The sequence below is a fragment of the Amblyomma maculatum genome, chromosome 1 (assembly GCF_055883805.1).
Source record: "Amblyomma maculatum isolate TAMU_Amacu chromosome 1, ASM5588380v1, whole genome shotgun sequence".
In the NCBI taxonomy this organism is placed as follows: domain Eukaryota; kingdom Metazoa; phylum Arthropoda; class Arachnida; order Ixodida; family Ixodidae; genus Amblyomma; species Amblyomma maculatum.
The window spans coordinates 203,640,834-203,662,937 of record NC_139344.1 but is presented as its reverse complement, the minus strand read 5'-3'; the positions used below and the strand labels follow the sequence as shown (position 1 = coordinate 203,662,937).

The following is a 22,104-nucleotide window of genomic DNA, read 5'->3' as shown; positions in this document are numbered from 1 at the left end:
GTTTGAAGCAAAGTAGAAGCAGGAATTCGCCATTTTCAATGAATTTTCGTGTTCTGCGAGCAACTATAGGATAAGGCGTGTGCAAGCGCTGCAGCCTAATATCGCTACCCGCTTGGCTTTACAAACCGAGCGAGCCCGTTTCCTTTTACACAGTATGGTACGCCAAGGCGCAACACAAAGAGTTTCAAGTCATTTTCGAAAGGAACATTAAAATACAGTACCTAGAAATTAGCAGAATGCCTGCTAAGGAAAAAGCACGGGTGCGAGATTCCGGTGAGTCCAAGAGTTACATACGTCATCCCCCTCTGCCCTTCTGCCCCTCTGCCCCAAAGTGAAACACCACACAATCTTCGCCCTCATGCGCGACCGACGGGCAGCTTGTTTATTTCAATTGAAGCTGCTAGACTAGAAGGAGAATATGCGCCATAGCCAGCAAGGCAGCCAGCCAGTATGCAATTCGCAGGGACGCCGCTCCACAGAAGGCCACGCCAAGTTTCTTCATTTGCTCCTCGACCACAACTGCCACCTTGCCGGCTATCTCTCCGCAGTGCATTCGCTTGGCAGTCTCAAGCAGACAGGTACGGTAGGTGACGAGGGAACTGCGAATCAGACAAGAAAGTGCAGCCGTTTCAAGACCCTCGGGAGCACACGTACGGCCTCTGACGCAAAGCGGCAGCGCGCCGCACTCACTTGCAAAGTTTCTCCTGCACATCTTTTGCGGGCGTCGACGACGATGACGATGCCGGTGCTGGCCAGTCTTTGCTCCATGACACCTTGATGCTGTCCGAAAAGGTTCGGTCGCAGGTCTCCGACTGCCGCTTGAGCTGCTTCAAGTTGCACTCTGAATATATAAAAAGAAAACAAAATGCCACAGCTCGTCATTTCCGGCGATTAGGCAGCAGTTTATCATAAGCGCTGCCACAACACTATCTAGCTGCCAGCATGCTTCGAATTTGGAAACCACACTGGAGGCGTTTATTAGTTGTAGGTCGCCTATATGAAAAGTAGTAGGCTGACATTCTATAACTTCGTCTACAGAAAACGTTTAAGAATCAGCTGCTTTAGTTTTGAAGGTAACATATTTTAAGGAGGAGTAATCGAAACTAAAAACTTATAACCGTCGAGAGCTAAGCCGGCAGTTCTAGAATGCCAGTATTTATAAAACCAAACGCAGTAGCATGCTTTCTATACAGGTTATCACACATGCCACCGTGTATAACAGTTTACTAGATTAGCAGGGGAAATGAGGGGCCTCGTTTTCAGATGCATACAAAGGCAGTTGACAGCCAGCAGCCACTGACACCCACTAAACCATAGGGGATTCCTCACGCTTTACTTTGTTGTCAGCGACAGTTGGCTGAGTATGTTTACTACATTGTAAAGGCTGCTTTTTCTTTTTTTCCATTATTTGACGGTAAAGATTGGGCGTTATTTCTGTAGTTGAAATCCTAGAATAAATTGGTGTTGTCAACAAGGATTTTCGAAATTGAGCCTTTACAGGTCAGTTCTTCCCAGAAAAAGTGAATATTATGGGCTGTTGTATTTTGTAGAAAATTGTATATTTACGGTCATTGCCTTCATGAAACGTTTATAGATGACAGCCTATGCTAAAAAGTGCTCTCCGTGTCAGTTTTTTGTGTGTGTGTGTGTGTGTGTGTGTGTGTGTGGGTGTCAGTATAACACTGGTTTGATTTGCTTCGGTTTGTGGGGTTTAACGTCCCAAAGTGACTCAGGCTATGAGAGACGCCGTAGTGGAGGGCTCCGGATAATTTCGACCACCTGGGGCTCTTTAACCTGCACTGACATCGCACAGCACACGGGCGCCTTGCTTATCGCTTCCGTCGAAAAGCGGCTGCCGCGGCTTGGATTCGATCCCGCATCCTTGGGCACAGCGGTGGTGGATTGCAACAGACGGCACGTTGCGAGAGCGTTCAACGTTACTCCAGGGATCTTTAGCGGCCAACAGCCATAAAAGGCGCTTTCAGCATGGCTTTTTCATGATGCAATGATGCCGATAAAACGTCCAATCAATGCCTGTGTTCCGGTCATTCTTTTCTGAGACATATATTTCGAACCTTTACACATAGTAAACCATTCTGCGGATAACAAAAAATAATATAGGCTCAAAATAATAGGATAACTGAAAATACCATTATAGAAAAAGTCAACCATGACAAATTCATTCAGACATCCAATAATTTCTGTGTAGTGCCTTACACTAACAAACTACACTTTCATTATGCTGCAATTTCGGGAAGGCATCGGGTTTGACCCGACGTTTAATAAATCAACTCGAAGTGCGAGCTTCGGGTGAAACAGTGTTTTATACCCCTGTCACACGGCAATTTTTAAAGGCGATTGAGCCGATAGCCTTCGAATCGCGATTGAACTCGAAAGAGTTGTGCCGCTGCTACACGGCAAAACTCGAAGGCTGTTGAAATAGTTTCGGTGTTTGGCGCCAAACTTTTGTGGCTCTACTATCGCTGCTTTCGGTTTGCTTAAAGAACTGAAATTTTTCTATAAATGCAAAATAAAATTTAACTCTTACTTTTTTTTTTTAACTGCGGTTTTTAGTTGTTATTAAAGTGCAACTTCGTGTTTTTTTTGTTTTTTTTTTTTTGTTTTTTGTTTTTTGGAAACGTGTTGACGTTCATACGACTGTGCTTGCCATTGTGTTTGCTTTTATCGGAGGCGCAGGTTACAGTGATAGAGAGTGCAAAATTAATGTGTTTTAAAAAGAGCGATGCTATTTTTAAGTTATTACGCGCACTAATATTTTACCGCGTAAATTAAAGATATAAAATAATAATGCTTGTTCATGTTGTTTGTTTTTATCGTAAACGCGCTGTGCACGAGAGTGCGCGTGGCGCTCCTCGGGTCAACGCTAGCAACCTTGCGCGACGTTTGAAGGCCTTCGAGATCTCGATAGGGTACTGAGCTGTTCCGTTGACTCGATATCAACTCAATGGCCATTGAAAACGCCCGCGTGGCAACGTTCGAAGGCCTGCAAGTCCATAGACAGTCGGTTCGAGGGCCTTCGAAATGCCCGTGTGACAGCGGTATTACCCTGTAAAAAGAGGATTCAGGTAGAACGAAAGGAAGAAGATGGTTTGCACGGTATAAAAATGAAGAACTGAACAAGGGTAAATAGGGTACGCCTCATTTCGCAGATGAGCCAACGTTTCGACAAGTGGACTTGTCTTGCCGAGACGAAGACAAGTCCACTTGTCGAAACGTTGGCTCATCTGCGACCTGAGGCGTACCCCATTTACCCTTGTTCGGTTCTTTTTTATACCTGTAAAAAGAGGTCATCTAAAGTGAACCAGAGGGATGAATCGCGCTAATATCACTTGGGGCCCTTATGACATAGTTCAGTTTTTAATTTAATGCTGGGTGAATCGCTACTGGTTTTAAACTCAACGAATGAATTAAAGAATTGAAAACCTATTCCTGCCGCCACGCCGGCTGAAAGGTGAGCTGGTGCAGCAGAACTTCAATTGTGGTGTAATGCTAGAAATTGCTTTGTGTCGATATTTCGGTGCACGTTAAATATCCTCTGGAGGTCAAAGTGAATCCAGAGCCCACAAAGCACCAAAGGAGCAGTTAGGGCTTGTTGGTTATACATTCTGTTCGGCTAGCGCGCTACAACCAGCCGCTACAAGAGTCAAGTGTGCTTCAGTGTAAGACAATGTCTTGTAGTGCCCTCATCGTAGCGATCGAATTGAACGCACCGTAGTCATCCACTACGGAGTGCTTCAGCCGCTTCCTCACCTCTGGCGCCTTAACTACTATAATTATCTGATTTTTAAAAAATCTTCCTCGATCTCAAGCATCGCCAGCAATGCTGGCTCACGTACCGTCTCCGGAGATGTGCGTCTCGCGGTCCGTAAGAATCTCGTCCTCCTCCCCTTCGTCGTCGTAGTCGAGCTGCTTTTTCACCTGAAGGTCTTTGCCCAGCCTGCGCACCGCGTCGCTGCCGGAGCGCTTGCGCTTGCGCCGCATCAGGCCCATGATGTCGTCGTCCTCCTGCTGCTCGTCGTCGTCCAGGACCTTCATAGCACGCCGGCTGCTCACCCACGAGTTCGGGTCGCCCCTCCGCTGCACGGGGCGGTACCGCAGACTGCGCGCGCCGCTGGTTAGGCTATCTGAATATCTCTCCTAATGTCCTTTTGGAGCTCCAAGGAGCCTCGACAATTTAAGCACTTCCAGAACGTCAACATGTCGGACGTCATAGCTGGTTTGCAGTAACATCAGGTGAGCTGGTCAAATGATTTTTACCCACCCAATAAAATACCAAATAAATGTCTTTCTCTCTCTTTGAAACACACACATATGAAAACTATTTGTTGACTAAAAATTTCGACGTTTCCTCTCATTCAAACGATATACATTTTAATACACAAAAGGGTAACATTTTGTTCCGTCCTGAGCATGCGCGCGATGGTTATAATGTGGAAGAGTTTTGTAGGACGCTGACTACGAACTGAAATGAACTATAAATTCCCGAGTAGAGGAGTCTTTCGAATCGCATAATAGCACTATTCATTATACGTCGAATGTCTTTGTACTGAGGCGACCCTGCATCTTGCGACCGGAGTACGGGAATTAAGCACCTCCCGCGTCCGGAGTATGCCCGAACGTTGCCTCCCCCCCCCCCCTCCCTCTCCCCGTCCTTCCTTTACCTCCACACACATTTAGAGACAGACACAAATGTATCTTTGATTGCCACGTGGTACGGGGTTCTTGCTAGGGAAGGTCATGCAACAGTGAGTGTCTGAAGCGTGAGCATACGCAGCCGTCTTTTCCGCGTCAGTTTTGCAACCAGCGGCGGCTCTATGACTTTTGCAGCCTAGTTAGCCGATAATTTTTTTCTGCCAGTTATTAAGACTTTTTACCTGCATTTACCTTTTTACTTTCGGCGTCCCATGCTCAGTAACAAGAATAAAGTACTGTTTTACGATATGCGCCCCCTGGGTCTTGGAAAAGATCTCTAGATTTATTTTGCCAGACGCAATATTATCGATTTGCCTCCTTACTAAATGAAAACCGATATGTCAGAATGTGTGTATTACCAAGTATTAAGAATAGAGCGACAAGTATTTGTCAAGTGACAAAAGTCAGCGGGTAGCGCCCGATGAGTTCACCACCTGCCACGCAGGAGGAAAGTGCAGCTTTGAGGACTCAGGTGGAAAAAAAAAAAAAAAGAAAAAAAAAGAAACGGAAAGAGAATGGAAACATATATATGCTTCGCCCAGACCTACGAGGCTAGTACCACCTACCTAGCAGTTTAATGTGCTGTCGGTTGTGTGTTAGCCTCTTTCAATATTCGAAAAATTGGGGACCCTCGCTAAGACAGCTTTTGATCACCTACTGTTTCCCTACAGCTCAATCGCGCCACACACTTGTCTGGAGGTAGAAACCGGGCTTACGATAAGGCATGTTATTTCAAGGAGGCCCTTTGTGCCTGCAGCCATATAACTTAGCGGAAACGTATTAGCTGCGTGCCGCATCAAACCACTGCCTGCCTAATGTTTGTGTGGGGCGCTGTAACATGCCCTGTGTACCTCACGCTGTCCATCCAAACGCGCACCCATGAAATATTCGGAAACCAATACAAATGCAACTGTAGTTATAAGCATTTGAAGCATATACCGTACTTTGTGGCCCATCGGCTCTCTGTTTATTAGGTAGTGAGCATGAAACCTTGAAATTATGATTATAGACTCGTATCTCCCTATTCTGGGTCCCCAAAAAACCAGTCGCCGACACTTTACTGTGGCCAGTTTTGTGTACTTTAAATGAACGACTGGACTCACCCCATTCTCCTGCTGCTGGGAACCCTCGCGAAGGAGTCGTCCGCGTACTCCTCCTTGTAGTCCGCACCGAGTCCATACGATGCCATTGCAGCCGGCGAGTCGTCCAGGTACTCTTTCTCAATTCGCACTTTGCGCTTTCCGCTGGCGTTGGAGACGATTTTTGGCTCTCTCTTGAAAAACGTGCTCAGGTCCATTACGTCTGAAGAGTTCTGACCGGGGCCCGCCTGCGTTCGTAGAAGAAATCGGGTAGTGCGAGCGCATGGCGGTGCACTTTTGCTACCTTACCTGCTGTCTCAGTGCGGCAGGCTTGTTACTTAACTGCAAGAGAACGTAAGACAGATTCCTCTTTAGATGCCTCAACACTCTGTAGTAAGGTTTCATCAGTCTGATAACTTAGCGCGCAAAAATAAATCAAAGCGCTGGCTATCATATTTTCATATTTGCAAATGGTATACGGATGGACACTGAGTTTATGTACTTCAGTTTTCTACTCTTTAAATTTACTTCGTACACTCATGTTGAACCGCTTGTGACACATTTTAAGAATAAAACTTGATTCGTCCCAATTATTTAAATTTCAGAGTTTCACAAGCAATAGAGACTTCAGAGGCGAATGTAGGCTAGCATTCCTGTTCATGCATCACGAGTACTGTCACGACAGTAGCTTTCAGAAACATGCAGTTGTAGCATCGAGCACGCAGTGACGAACAAGCAACCGATTTTCGAGCTGGCAACGAAACAATTTTTTTTTTCAGTATACCTCTTTCGAGTGGCGCTTCAGTGGATGTTGAGCAAGATTTACACGCGTTTTATTTCACTCTTCGAATTGCCATCACTTACCGGGAGAACCCGCTCTTGATTATCAATTCTCTTCTGCGGCAGCTTTCCAGCGGCGTCAGCGTACGATGCGTTGGTTAAGGCGCGATCTTTAATATTGCCGAACGGATCTTCGCGCGGCCTTGCACCCGCGGCGCTGGGTTTACGAGCTTTTCCGGGAGCCTGACCATCTGCCCCTTCCTTTGTGTCGTACCAGTAGGGATCGCTATCTGCCCAGTCCTCTTCGTAGTCTTCAAATGCCTCCGGTGCCTCGGGGGCATTTTTGTACACCACATTCGGGCACGAGTCCTTGTACTCGTCGCGCATGATGTCGGAGAAGGACATAATCTGCACTCGCATCTCGGCATCTTCGTCGCAGCCTGTACCGCGAGACGCCTTCGCAATGCACTGTTCGTAGTCTATCAGCAATCTGAAAAAAATATATATGTTGGACACAGAATCTCTCCGCGTTGTAGATGCTGCTACCGCAGTCGGCGCTATACGTACTTGCACTTAACCGGATTGCCGGTTTCAGACCTTGGCTCCATTTCGTCGAAGAGGTTGCTGAAGCTGAGACCGCAGACAAACATCTTTTTTAGGACGCGTTGGCGCACGCAGGTTTCTGGAGCCTTCATTTGAACGAAAGACATCCTGAAGCTAGCTGCAAGTAACGATGGAAGTATGCACGAGGGATTGTAATGGTGGCACAAGCGCACTGCAGCTAAAATGTTACTTTATGGCGACTGTATTGCACTTACTCGTGATATTCCTGCAAGCGCGGTCATACTCATGAGTCAAAGAATGCAGAATAGGAGAGACGTGGTTGAAAATTTCCCCATCTCGGTCGCAACCCGTGCTTTTTTTCACGACGTCGACGCAGCTGTTCATTTCTTCCAGATACCTAATAAAGCAGAGAAGGGAGCAATACTATGTTATAGCGTCGCTGGGAGGCACATTTGAAAGCGTACGAGGTTTTGGCATCACTCTGTACGGCTGAGACTAAAAGTGGATATATTTCAGTTGAGCCATGTCGAGCAATGCCATAGTTTTTGTCCGCCTGACTGTACACGTAACAGCGAAATACAAAAATTCGTGCGTGCATAAAATTGTTGTGTGTCATCATTTTGGTGTGTGTAACTCACTTGCACACTTTTTCAGCCGTAGCTTCACGTTTAACTTTCAAATCTTCAACCAAATGTTCAAATGTCATTGCGCAAAGGAATGCATTCTTCACGGCCAAGCTCTTGGCGCATCTTGTCGATATGATACCAGCATCTAAGAGAAAAACATAATTGGTTAATTTGAATTTACATCAAAAGAACCAGACTATTTTGCGATAAGCAGGCGTACTTAATACGGCCCGGGGATCTTCACAGCTGTAATCGATGTCTTTAGTTTCCAGTTCCATCAAGTATTGCATAGTGTCTGTGATTGCAGACTTGGAATGGCATTCGGATGTTTCCACAGCCTTGCGCCAGCACTCGTTGTATGCAGTCATTGTTCTGTGGACGAACCGAAGACAGAGACACGAATGGTCGTGCGTTAAATGAAGACATGTCAAAGCAGAGTGTCAACACAGTAGCCCGTTTCACTCTGCACGAGAGCAATTTGCATAAAAGCCCCTTACGCGCATCGTTCTTTCCCAGAGTCTTCATTCAGGAAATTATTGTGAGTTTCGAGTTCTTTTTGAAAAGAGAGTCCGCAAGTGAAGTACTCTCGAAATAGAGTCGGTCTTGAACAGCGCTTGTTTCCATCGAGGACCTGCTTGGCGTATTCGGCTGCGAAGTGAAAAAAAAAAAAAAAAAAAACATTAGAGGGTCTCTTGGATGTATCTTAAAAGGAGAATGGCGAAAGCCTACCCTTCCTCTCCTATCGTTTGCCTCTCATCGTTTGCCTCTTATCGGCGTTTCTTGCAGTGCTACATATAATTATAATTGGTTTACAGGAAAGTAAAGGCGCAGTATCTGTCGAAATTTCTACAGCAAGTGTGAGCTTGGACGGTACACCATTGCTCCTGTCGCGTGGCGTTCCTTGGCGTGCGTTTAAGTGTGTGTTTGCAGATGGCAGGAACGCTAGACAAGAACACATCTCGCGGAACCTCGCGGAATATGACAGATCTCGCGCACAACTCTCGCTCACAGAATTTTGTTCCATGAACGTAGAAAGGCTCAGCTTAAACGAGCTGTCAGCAGGCACTGGCTATTTGGCTACCTGCTATCCTTACCTGCTCCGTCTTTGCAGAACACTGTCGGCGTCGTGATCACGTCAGTCAGATATTTCAGGTGGTGCATGATCTTCATGCGCTCGTGCAGGCACCTTGATTCTCGCATTGCCTGTGCGACGCACATTTCAAACTTGAGGTTGGACCTGCAAAAACCCACGAAAAAATATGTCGTTCAGGGATATTTTACATGGGCTACTTTCATCTACGCCTTGTCACTGGACCACGTGGCCTAGTACTCTATTTCCGGAGTTCTTTATTGAAATCATACTCAGATAATACATTGCTGTGCACCGTTGCCATAATGATATGAGGTCAGCGCCATCAAAATTTTGTTGTTACCGAAACCTGGTAATCCGTAACTTCGTGGCTTTCTTGTCGCTGGTCTGGCAGCAAAAGGCGCGTTTATTATTGATAAATTTTGATACGAAGATAAAAACGTTTTTCCCGCCGCTCTGACTGAACTGGGGCGTTTTGATGATACCGACATAAGACGTCAAACATTTCGTATACGCGGACTTCCGTGACTGCCGGCTGTGACGGTGCGTTTTAGGCAACAGACCAAATGAAAGCTACCGCCGGTCGTGCGTTCTGGCTTCTTTTGTCAGCCGTCGCTTCGTTCTCACCAGTGTTGTTCTGAACCTCCTCCTCGATAGCGACGACATAGTTCTCGCGAGCTCCAACGCACTTCAGCGACCTCAGCCTCATAGAGCGTGCGATACTTTTGAAAGCTGAGGTGCGGCAGCTGTTATTCCTTCACAAGTCGAGAGGGTGGCTCGATGTGCCCTCATTTTGGACTTTCCTCCCACGCGCTCACTTTCAATCGGTGACCCCAACGCCCTCCCTCACCCTCAACGTCACGATCAGCAGTGAAGGAGGAAAACCCAAAATGAGGGCATTTGGCCACCTCTGCTCATGACCGATCACTAGCGACTGCTATTTACGGGCGTTTAAATATTAGCAAGAGATGAGCCATTTAGTGTGGCAGAAGAAGAAAAAAAAAACAGGAAAACAGGGACTGTTTCGTAAAGTTTCTTCTGTTTCCTCCGCTGTCGGTTCCTAATATGAACCTAGTAACTTGTAGTTCGTTCGGCTCCTCCTTGAATGTTTAAGCCTTTAAAAGGCGTATTAAAAATTGAATTATTGGCGTTGCTGCTTCATAGGCATCATGTGAAGGAAAATGATACCTTATGCTAGGAATTCATGCGACATAAAGGTCATTGTGTTCCAAGAATTTCGTGCGTTCCGAGACAGCACAACCGTCAGCATTAAGAAATAACGATGTTCTGAAATGTTTCCGCAAAATTGAATGCATTTAACGATGCGGGACTCCAGCGACACCTCCTAATAAGAAAAAAATATTCGACACGGCAATCGGCAAGCTGCAATCGTAATTTCTTCAGTTGAGAAAAATATGCAAATTGTGAAAAGCCACAGTCATGCTAAACGAGCAAAACTAACGCAACTATAATCCGACAGCATTACAAAAGGTTAAGGGTGGCCTGGGCCAATCAGGGCGGCGAGCACTACGTGATTGCGTTCTTGCAATTCTCTCGGCCGGGAGCGAGGGCGCTTAGAAACGCAGTGATGTGTGATGTCGTAAAACGGGCCGCCATTACCTTTCTTTTTGCTCCAAAGCGTTAGTGAAACGGAGTTAGGGCCGAATTTAAGGACGCTCCTTAGCTTACGCGACTTCTTACAAGAGGAGCCCTGCATGAATCATCAACTCAAGGAAGCGTTGAAAAGAGCCGCTCTTAGTTGCCCCTTAGGCAGGGAGCAACGAAGGACCGCTTGTACGCCTGGCGTCAAGAACGTACAGCCTTTGTCAAAAGTGTAGAGCCCGCGTGGTCGACTTCTGAGCCGTCTGGTGGCGATGATTTAGCATTGGTGAAGTTGCTTCCTAATTGAGAGGGTAGGACAAGAATTCTTCTTACCACCAAGAAATTTGGAAAACTGGAAATGCATTACAAACCGCACGAAGTGGCTCAGAAGATAACACCTTGAGCTCTACAGTTTTGACAAAGACTACGTTTTACATTTTAAATATATTTGTTCAAATGGCAAAAAAAAAAAAAAAAAACATATATGTAACTTCGTATTTCTTGCTAGGAATGCTCCCATGCGCATTCGTTTTTCTTTTTTTTTTTTTCATTTTACATGTATTATTGTAAAGGACCCTCCTTATCTAGCCTACTAGGGTAATTACGGACCGAGCAAAGTAGAACTATGGAGTCGTGCATTCATGGCAATAATTTTTACAGGTACTGTTATAGGGTATGAAAGTAGACAGCACCGTGATATAAGCGCCTTTGCATTATAACTGCCGCATTGTGGAAGACATTTGAATTGAAACATTTGAGCGTAAAAGAAAAATAAGCGAGTCGGGTTGCAAAATCAGATTCAACTAATTCGGTAAAAGTAACCTCTATACGGGGAGTTTACATGAACCCGACAAACGTCGAGCCGTGTCCCCGTTTTAAGGGAAAGGGCGAAAACGTAGAGGAAGAGAGTAGAAGACAAGTCACGCATTTCCTATTCAACACCAGCCCTTTCTCTCGAATAATCAACTCTACCGCATTCTGTCGAGTTCATGTATACGAGGCCATATATATTTCCTCGTGTTTGACTGGCGGCGAGCAGTGATAGCGAATTCCAGTTGACAACTGAGGCTCGAGACGAGGTCTCAGTACCTTTTGAATGTCAGCTGCTTTCTCAGCAATGGAAGAATGTCAGTAGCATCATGACTAGACAGTCGCCCATTTTTCCTCCTCTTCTCTTATTGGCAATTTTCTGCATCAACGCGTTTTGCGTGCATGTGCGAGTTGGCTTAGCGGTGTGGGATACACGTGCTGCAACTAAACATGCCTGCTAAATTTTCGTCTGCGTGCACAGGCCTGTCGCTCGTGCGCTTATGTTAGCGGTGTTCACCACTTACGGGCAGATGACGTCGGGCTGCGTTTGAAGAGACACCGGGATCCGTTTTCGTTCGACGTTGTAGTTAATTGCGCACACAAAGAAGTTGTTAAGCATAGGCTTCTCCTGGCAGTCTGGGGTTTCCGAATTGGCAACTGCTTGAACTGCGAAACGAAAGTGTCATCAATCAGTAACCTATTCACTCCGCATTAGTCGCCGAAAAAGGCAACCCAGTACGTGCTAGGAGGAGAAATGCCTACATTGGGTGTTGACACAGTTGAATTCATCCACCATGACCTGGTACAGAGCCTGGGACCTCTTGTACAACTCTGAGTCACTCGAGCAGTTCGACTTGAGCAGGTCGTCGTAGTAACAGTTAAGCCAGGATTTCACAGCGCTGCAAAAAGAGGCAAAGTGAGTTGTGTTATGCATTATTTTGGTCTTTAAATACAAAACAAAAAACAGCTAAGGCAGCGTGCAACTATTCCTCTGCTTTTATTTTGTGTGGCCTGCCCGCGAGTAGCTAACACCTAAAGGCAAGCTTCTTAATGAATTTATAAAAATCCCGATTACTCTATCATTTTACAGCACTTTTTCCGGCTTCAAGGTACATATAAACATATTGTACAAATGTTTTCCAAATATTTTTTCGCTTAATTAGGGAATTTCGAATTATCCGCCTTAAGCTCACTTTACAGCCCTGCGACTGAATTCAGCAGTCGATTTAGTTCTTTAAAGTAGCGTTTTTAGTCCAGGTACTTTTCGCTCCCTGCCTACCGGTGGTTATACATGTCACTACGTTCTACGCATTATGCGCAGTTGTTCAGCTGCAGTACAGGGTTCTAGCATCACTTACGTGCAGGGGTCCATTTTGAGCTCGGGCTTGGTTGTAATCTCACTGCTTCGGGCCTCACTTCCCACGAGCTGAGAGCTTGACTTCGCCTTCAGTGGAAATTTTGATAACTTTCGAAGCTCTTCAGAGTCAACGTTGTCAAAAAATTTCTTGGCGCATGTAAGGTACGTGTCTATGGCCTTGTCTTCGTCGCATGTCTTTAGGGCTGCATACGGTATTTGTTTTTGTCACGAAAAGGAAACAACCCGCACGCGCTACACAGTGATGCATGCTACGAAAATGACATTCACAATTATATCACACAGTCAAATTACTGTAACGATAATGCCATGCGGGTGAAGTGATGTCAGTTAGAACACTTAGAAGTCTTAAAGCACATATGTGAAAAAGTTCCCACTGAAAATTGTTTATGACCAAAATACAACGTGACGCTTTTGCACCTACCGAGATATAAACACAGCACATGCTGGCTCGAAAGACGAGTGTATGGGCGACTATGGGGAAGGGGGGAAGGGGGGGGGGGGGGGGTGCTATATACACAATGCCTTCTGGAATTTTCTCACACGGCATTATTGGCAGCCCACTAATCTAAAAATAAGAAGGGTACTACACAAGTCATCCATTTGTATAACCATTCCCCCGAGCTTATGACGAAGACCACATGATTCTTGCCCTTACGAGTAGCGAAGGCTGGGCGAACGAACATAACACGGTCCCGCGCCCCTGATGTAATTGGTTGTTGGTTATGCTCAATGGTTATTTTAGTTCGTCCTTCTAAACGCAGTGACAGTAGTTTGAAAGATTCGTAAAGCGGAAAAGGGGGCATTTAGGATCTATACCCTGCTATGATTGCCTCGGATCTTCCTCTACTTTTTCTGTCTTTAATTTAATAATAATTTTTAATTTAATTTAATTTAATAATTTTTAATACGATTGTCTGAGCAGTGGCCCGTAGTATGAAATCGCATGCCAAAATTATTGGGCTGCTGCCGAAGTAATTAAACGTACTGACATAGTTTTGTCCTAATTTTACTCAGTTTTGAAAGAGAGGATTAAGTGCAGTTTGCTTACGGGGCTCTCACGTTCAGTGATTTTCCTTGACAAAAGTCGGTTGAGGTGATAAATTTGTTTCTTTGTAGTATCAAAGATAGCGGTGTCAGAATCAAACGCAGAAGAGATATTGCGATGGCAGCAAATTGCACATGAAACTGAAATTGCCGCCTTACCGGTAACGTTTGTTGTCGGAGAGTTATTATCAACTTGGCACGCCTTTGCAAACACAACGATGTCGTTCCGCATAAAGTACTGCACGTGGTCGATAAAATCTTTGTCGTCAGTGCACTCGGAATGCCTGAGCCCAAGTTGAACGCAGTCCTTGTAGCCACTGACAACGCTGTTGAGAAAGAAACGTCATCGCTGAGGCACGATAGTAATAGCACCTCAGAATAAATAGTTTTAATTTCACCGCAGTTTAAGTTGCACCTTGTAGTCTGGGATCAGAAATTTTTGCTGTTTTAGCTATGGCCGTTTAGTTCGACTCTTCCAGAACTGCTGAGTGCAATTACTCGGCTTTTTCCCGTACATACATTAGAGCAAATCTAAGCTGTTGAATGGGGCTCTAGTAGCAAACCTCGAATCTCTGAACTTTATAGAGATGGTGCCGAGAGTCACCTTCGATGGATTTGGAGCGATGATGATGCAAAACTAGCGAACTCGCTGGGTTGTATATTTGTTCAAGGCAGCAGACATTTCGTAGCCTTATCCTGTAATCTTTGATCTGGTCGGCGACTTCACTATGCTTCTATTATCCCTGACTATTTTTTTATGGCTGTGTCAGCACAATAATGTATTTCTCAGTTATTAGTATACATCTCTGCTGCATTCACTGCCACTGGCAAGTATAGTGCTAATCGCATACCACTTATTCCAATCTGCTGCTGTTGAGAGACGATGGTTAAGGCGGTTGGTGCATCAAGCATGCGAAATTCTCCAGGCGAGTACCTGCAGTCGGTGCCTCCTCCGGGTGGCAGCAGGTCATCCTTATTTTTCATGTAGTAATGAAACGTATTGGAACACGCGAAGAATTTCTTGAGCGCAGTAGAACGCTGACACGCCATGGTCTGCCGCATATTTTGAGGAGCTAGGAAGAGCAAGGAAAAAAAAAAAACGACGTAATTCGAAAGCAGAGGTCGCATGTCCCTACGTTATAGTGCGCTTTATCGGCTCACCTGCTTTCGGTATGCAGGTGACATTCTTCTTGCGGACGTTGATCATGATGCGTGCGTTTTCGTTCTCTTTGATCGTGTCATTCGCGCTGCAGAGGGTCTTGCGCATGGCGTCCTTGACGCAGGTAATGTAAATTTGAACGTTGCTGAAGGGTGAGAAGCGTTGCAATTGGTTAAGCACTGTCAAAGGCGAGACTGGGCGCATTGAGCTTTACTCTACCTGCATGTATTGTTTCCCGAGGTGACGACGTCGACGTTGGAGAACATATCCTCGCAAGCGTTCCTGTTCTTTTCGTACGCTCGGAAGTCGCAGCCTTCATAGGAAAGAAAGCACGAACGCAAATTACCGTGACGCGGTGCTCGGGTCGTTGGTTTGGAAATGAGCGAAACATCGCGAGCATATCAGCACATGTCAAAAGGTAGGTACTTTCACCCGGTCGCCCCCTCATTAAACTCCACATACCGTCTCGATTTGAAAAGGGACCTTTTGGAAGTCTCTGTTCGTTTACTCGCCGCGACAAAGCGCCAATGAAGTCGAACCGCGGCTTACGTTATATCGCAGGCGGCCATATGACAACTGGATTCGCCTCTGTATAAAGCGCTGCCTCGCGAGGAAAAAAAAAAAAAAAAGGAGAGCGGAATTAATTTTTGGCCCTTTTCCCTAGGTATCCCACCAGATATTGGGCTTTCTTCACCTTCGACGACATGTGTACGGAGCAAGTACGAAGGCTAGCAAGCGAGAGGGTGGTCGTTTGTCGAAACTGGCTCGTTCGACCGGTATTGCAATCGAGGAGTTGATCTGGAACACGACTCGGCTCCTGCTTCAGTCTGCCGTATAGTCAACACTGCCGCTCTCGACGTAGGCCCAATGCTTTGGGCACCCAGGAGATCAAAACGCCGAGCTAGCACTTACCGTCGCCTTCCATCTCCTGCTTGGAAAGAATCCAGACATTCCTGGCCGTTTGCGCGTACCCCAGCAGGAGCGCGAGGACCACGGCAGTGAGGAGCGAGACCACGGCGGCGTTGCCCATGTCGGATCCCCTTGAATCCCGACCGCGGGTAGCGTCACCGATGTAATACAGGGTCCTTGGTTTCCCTGCGGAGTAGGGGAGCATTAATCAACGGGAGCGTAAGAGGCGCCATTTCGCGGCCTCTTCTGCGTTGCCGAATGCGCCGCGTCATCGCCTTCCTTTTCCGCTCGAAGGAGCGCGGATGTCGCTTCCGTGCCTTCAGCGGCTCCCGAGAGCCTCGCAGACAATGCGCGAGCGGGCACCAGCAGCTGGTTCCTACCTGAGCGGTCAAGGGCGGCCCGCGTCAGTTCATCGCCGGCGAGCTCCCTCCTGCCCGGTCACGACCGCGTTCGAACAGCACGCACTCCTCGAGGCGCTCGCTGCTAACTTCATTCTCTTTTCTGCGCCGCACGTTTTTTCATCGTGGCTGAAGAGCCACCAGTCGCTGGACGGACAGTTTGGGTGCGACCTCGCTCTGTGCACCCCAATTACATTTTTTTTTTTAAAGCGTAATTGATTGGGATAAACTAAGTCTACGGAAATGCTACGCCGACGCTGTCTTCGAGCAAATTGTTTCATCCTTCCATTGTAATTTGTCATTCGTCTGCTTATTGGGTAAGCGTCTTTTGATTCATCTCAGAGCCCAGTAGTAGAGGAAAAAGAAGTTCGAGCCATTTACATTGATTCTTCTCACTTACGTTGTTATATCCTTAGCAATCAGATTTACTGTCGTACCTAGACATAATTATTGTGAGGACAAGACCTGGTTCGCCTTTGCAGTTATGACTGCTTCTTTGTGACCAGTCATACTGCATACAGGGAAAGCTGCTGCAGGATGTTATTTCCCGCGGCTGCAGCGGAGAGGGCGTCCTGAGAGTCGTCCTTATGCAATATTGAATTGAAATAGGAAAGAAGGTGGGATAAAAAAGGAGAATTAATATTCATCTTTCGGTTATTTACATTTAACGCCACTACCGTCCGAGATTACTGCGGTAGGGTCACATGAGGTGGGGACGGCACTCTCGTCCAGCTGTGGTAACCGAGTGCCGAGTTTCTGTTAGACACGTGATGGCGGTACAGTTATAAATGTTTTCATAACAAGTTCCATTCCTCGATCTCCGAGATAATTTAGTGCAGCTGATTTATTAGCCTAAAGAGAGAGCTGTCCCCTCACTACGGGCATCAAGATGTGTGTTAACTCGTGCTGCCTCTAATTAGAGAAGAGAGCCTGAAAACGCTGCTTCATCTCGTCAAGTCTTTCGGGTGTAGGTGCCTACAAACGGCCGTTTCTGTAAGGGTAGCGTGACCTATCCATGGCCATCCAATGCACGCACGCGGCAAATCATAGCACTCCGAAGTTTCCTGCTGTATCTAAGGTGGTGCACAAAAAAAAAAAAAAAAAAGGAAACGAGTAAATCGGCAGTAGGCTGGAAAAAATGCTTTCCATTAGACAGCAGTTGACGTTTTCGCTTGGTTTCATGAGGCATTTACAATCAAAACAAAGGCCAAGTTATCTGACATCATCCTGAGGCTCACGGCTGCTGCCAGCATTTAAAGAATCCACAGGACAATCATGAAGAATGGTGTAAGAGAAGACTGCGATAGCAGTCGGATTTGACCTCGGGGATTACTTTGATGCTGTCACTCAATGCCCAGGTTTCACACACATCTCTCGGAGGGGAAGGGGGGGGGGGGGGGGGGGAGTAAACAAGAGTGAGTGAGTGTCATGCTTTTAGATGCTGCTGGGGGAGCAGTGGGTGAGGACGCGCAGCCCTTTAACGCGATGGATGCCGTGAGGCGGTGTCAGGTGGTCCTGACGGGCAGCTGGCTTTCCGGTACGTCTTTGAATTCGATTTTTCCCCTTTTTTTCTTTCCCTGCTTCGTAACCTTCTCATGCTAGTGGGTGGAGCCAATCGGCATGCCCTTTATGAAATACCGGTTTCCTCTTTCACCTCATGTTTCCACCCAGGCAAATTTATGCTTTCTTGGTGGTTTTCTACATATGGACTTGTTATAGAGCATTAGCTCTACCACGTTCATTTGCGAGTTTCGCGTTATTCCTTCACCTAGTACCTCATGCGTTCCACAGATGGAGACAAGTACTCGAACGCCCCCTGTTAATTCATATCCCGATGTGCAGTGAACACTGTCGTCTTCATAGTCGTGCTCATGCACGAGAGCACTATGCTATCGCTGCAGCCGATCACGCCCCTATTCATGGAGTTGGGATACCGTACGTCTCAAGTCACAAATTCTTGGGAGTTATTATTGACCTCAGACTACCATGGTCAACACATATTAATATGGTGAAGAAAAGGCTAATCAATTTTTGCCATGTTCTTCATTTCATATACCTGGCATCAGATGAGGTCTAACTTAGCGCTCCTTACTACGGCTTTACGAGACTTTGTTGGCTACATCTGGTAAAGTCTCCCAGCTCTCTAATATGAGCATTTCCTGCTTACTGACTTTAGAGAGCATGCAAACTCAGCCACGGATATACCTTGGATTGAAGAGGCACGTTGGAGAGGCACATGCTCGCTCAATATCAATATAGGTGTGACACAAACCACCTCGTGTGTATTTACGGGTACTTACACGACGCCTTTATCGCTCAGTGATGAAGATTCTGGATGAGCGGCGGACTGTAGTTTTACAAGTGAACTCCACAGCTGCCATCAGTCGAAAGTACCAACTGGACATGCCCTTCCATATCGTCCCGCCCAGCCACCATTGGTGATGGATAAACCTTTTGTGCACCTTCATATTCCCGGGATATTGGAGAAATCGATGGTGCCACGTAGTGGGCTCAAACAACTTACTCTGGCGCACATATGGTCAGAATAACCTAATTATATTCACGTCTACACTGACGTATCTGTGTCAGCACAGGAATCCGCTGCAGCTGTGGTCATACCCACTCAGAAGACGACTCTACATTTCCTTTTGGGACGTATTTCTACGTCAACCGCTACTTAACTTGAAGCCCTTCGGGAATCTATTCGCTACATATGTGGGGAACCATCGCAAAAATGGACATGTTCAGACTCAAAGACTGCACTGCAAATTTTAGAAAATTTCTTACGCCACACCGCCTACCAGTCTCTGGCACCAAACATTAAAGGCCCAACTCCAACGACATATCCTAGGCGTCGGCGCTGTCAGCGCCGTGCCACAGTGGGCGTCACAAGCGGTGCGCATCTCCATGGGACTCGGCGCTGGCGCAGTTGGCGCTCACTGCTGAAGCTTGTATTCGCGCTGGTGCGTTGTTGCAGTTTTAATATTCACTCAATAATTTCTGCTTTTTAAAGCGTTAAGAGATGTAATTTAGACATGGAACCTAATTACAGTTTACACTTTCTACTTCTGCACAAATAAACGTATACATCTTCCACATTTTTTCTCGGCTTTTCAATACAGTCTGCAACGCCATCGACGCAACATCAATTTGTCCAGTTTTCCGCGACCGTAGCTGAGACAAGTCTTTTGAGTTTTGTTCCTCCACGGCTGAGATCAACCGATGGGCGGCGAAGGATTTTGCCATCACGGCCACGTGCGACGATGCAAAGCGATGACAAAAAAAAAAAAGTAAAAAGAAAAAGCACGCGAAGACTCGGCGCGAGCGAAAATTCAAAATTCAGAGGCCGCGGCCACCCTGTCCTCTCATTGGTGAACGGCGCCTAGACGTGCGCCAATGAGAGACCTACGCGGGTGAGCAGCTCGGCGCCTGCGTGAACGCTGACGCCGAAATCTAGCACGGACAGATATCGGCGCTCCGCTCAAGTTTGCTGGCGTCTCGTACCGTGCGCATGCTCAAACCGGTTTCTGCATACGCCAACAGCGCCGACGCTGAGCGCCGACGCCCAGGATATGTCGTTGGAGTTGGGCCTTAAGGGCTCATTACTGCCCGACTGCAAGGCCACAGGATAATATTTCAATGTGTCCCTGTGTCACAAAAGTGGCCGCATTTATATTTCATAATATGGCAATTGACCATATGTAGTATTCTAGAAGATTTGATTGAGATATTTCAGTATATTCTTGTCGGTAATGTCAAGAGACCGCGTACGTGCGCGTTCTCGTCGCGGGATAGTTTTCGTGCAGTTAGACAAACCCCCTCGCAGTGCGCGAGCGGGGGCGTCCTTTCTGACCCCTAGCAGGACCGAAGTTGTTGGCGTATGTGCATCCTCTTTTGGTTGTTTTGGTTGTGACTTACTTTTTTCATCCGCAACATGGCGGCCATGCAGTGTTGAAGTTGCGGGGCCTACGTGCCCCTTCCTGTGTGTGCACTTGTGCGTGTTTGTTTCTACGGACCCTGACTTGGGGGAGGGAACTATTGCGTGGGCGTGTCTTGTGCATTGTCAACCGACGGCTAGAAAAGAAGCCGACTCGGACCCAACGGCAGTGCGCCTCTCGCCTCCAAGCATTCCGGGCTTCCCGAACCGCCGCCGCATCGCACCACGAAGACTTCGCCCCAGGGCTCCGGAAGGACCATCGCCTTCGAGAGCTCCCCATCTGCGTTGTCTTTGTGAGTGGAGTGCCGCCGCGCTTGTCGGACAATATGGCCGTTTCCTAATTTCCTCTGAACTTTTTCTACACTCGCCTTATCTTGTTTTAAACGTCTGTGTTCAATTTGCATGTAGCTTGATAGTGACAATTTTGACTCATGCATTTGTAATTGCTAGTTTTTTCATGTACGCTACCTTAACTGTGTTGTTTTAAATGTCTGTAAATGCTTGCGTCGTATAATATTGTGTATAATACTGAGAATATATTTGTTGTTTTTCCATCATTGAATTCGTGGCTCTGTTCTCATTCGCAACGCTGAACATAACCGGCTAACTCTGGGCGTCAAAGTTCCAACCCATTTGTCTCGGTTCGAGAAGGTTTCTCGCACTCCTTCCGGAGCCGTGACACCCTTCCCACTGCGGGCTCCATGAAAATGAACAGGCAGATACTGAATCAAAAAGTGCCCTCAGCAATGGCCTCCAAACAACTGTCTTTTTCAGGAGCGGATACGACGTGTCTTCTAATGAACTCTATGAAGGAGGCTACGGCAGCTTACTGGGCCCAGCCAGACGCCCGACAGGTTCGCCTAAGAGTGCTCGATCGAACATTAACATTTTAAGTTCAGCGTGAAATTCCGCGTCATCATGCATGCTTGTTACATAAACTGCGTTTAAACGGGGCATTCAAGCGCAGGTACTTGCATTTAATTGGACAGGTGGACACCCCAGAATGTTCAACTTGTGGCATTCCCGATACTGTGGACCATATATTATTGATGGGCCCAGTGTATGCGCGTGAAAGAAATGTGCTAGCCGTTTCCTTGAAGCTGCCACCAGTTGCCGGATCCGAGTCGGCTTCAGCGCTGGACATTCCCACAGCGGGTGGTGGATATCGGCTTCAGCATCTCGGGATTTTCAGATAGAATACAAATCTCGAAACTGAGACCACTTCTGAGTCACTGCAGGTGTTCCTCGACTCGAATCCTCCGAAGCGCGACCTCTGCACGGGTTAGACCGCGGGCGAGGCTTACCGTACTCGGAGGTATGACAGCTCGTGTGCGGCGACCAAGGTGGTCCTTTCTTGTTAAAAACAGGGTAGCATTATCTAGTTCCAGGAACTTTGTTGATGACAAGGTTAGGGCGGTAAAGGAGGGTCGCAGGATCCACACGGTTTTGGGAACTAAGAGGGTGGCGCGGAATCCATTCAATATAAATTGGCTGCGGAATGCGTGCCACTAGACTGTGTATATTTTTGGTAGATTTATGTGCTGCTACTGACGCGTCTAAGTAGTTGTGTCACCTTAAGGTATCGGTGCGTATGACAATACGAGCCGTGGGAAGCTTGGGATTGGCATCCAGAGAACGAAGTGCCTCTTTAAAAGCAAGCAGATCTGCACAAAAAGAAGATGGAGGTTTTGGTAATTTAAAAGTTTATGTCTTGCTCAGGGCAGACTTGCAAGGGCCTAATGTCTGATGTCTAACCTGTCTAACCAACACGCCCAAGCGTCTACCTTGTCCATCGTCCGTGCCTATGAATGGTTAAAAACCATGCAATTCGGGCTGGGTGGTAGAAATCGTGATGTTGAAGCCACCACGAGATTCGTGTGGCGAGCATTTTCTCAGCAAGCTTGCAAATTATTGGTGTTAAGGATATGGGTCGAAGGTTGCTAAGGTCTGTGGCGTTTTCCACGGCTTTGGAATAGGGATGACAATAGCCGATTTCCAGCTCTCTGGTGCATCGC

The 22,104-nt window shown here is 46.9% G+C and overlaps 1 protein-coding gene across 1 annotated transcript; it reads right to left on the bottom strand.

Annotated features, from left to right (window-relative positions):
* Positions 1 to 400: 400 nt before the first annotated feature.
* On the bottom strand, positions 401 to 15,875 carry LOC146205394 (uncharacterized). The gene is made up of 20 exons (XM_084586912.1): positions 15,758 to 15,875; positions 15,065 to 15,158; positions 14,848 to 14,990; positions 14,621 to 14,759; positions 13,846 to 14,012; positions 12,623 to 12,824; positions 12,027 to 12,163; positions 11,789 to 11,930; positions 8,857 to 8,999; positions 8,260 to 8,410; positions 7,983 to 8,134; positions 7,775 to 7,907; positions 7,391 to 7,533; positions 7,140 to 7,293; positions 6,657 to 7,062; positions 6,102 to 6,134; positions 5,817 to 6,040; positions 3,858 to 4,120; positions 691 to 841; positions 401 to 599 (listed from the first exon to the last, which is right to left on the bottom strand). The coding sequence occupies exons 1-20, from the start codon at positions 15,873 to 15,875 to the stop codon at positions 401 to 403; spliced, it is 3,294 nt and encodes a 1,097-aa protein (XP_084443038.1).
* Between the last annotated feature and the right edge of the window lie 6,229 nt (positions 15,876 to 22,104).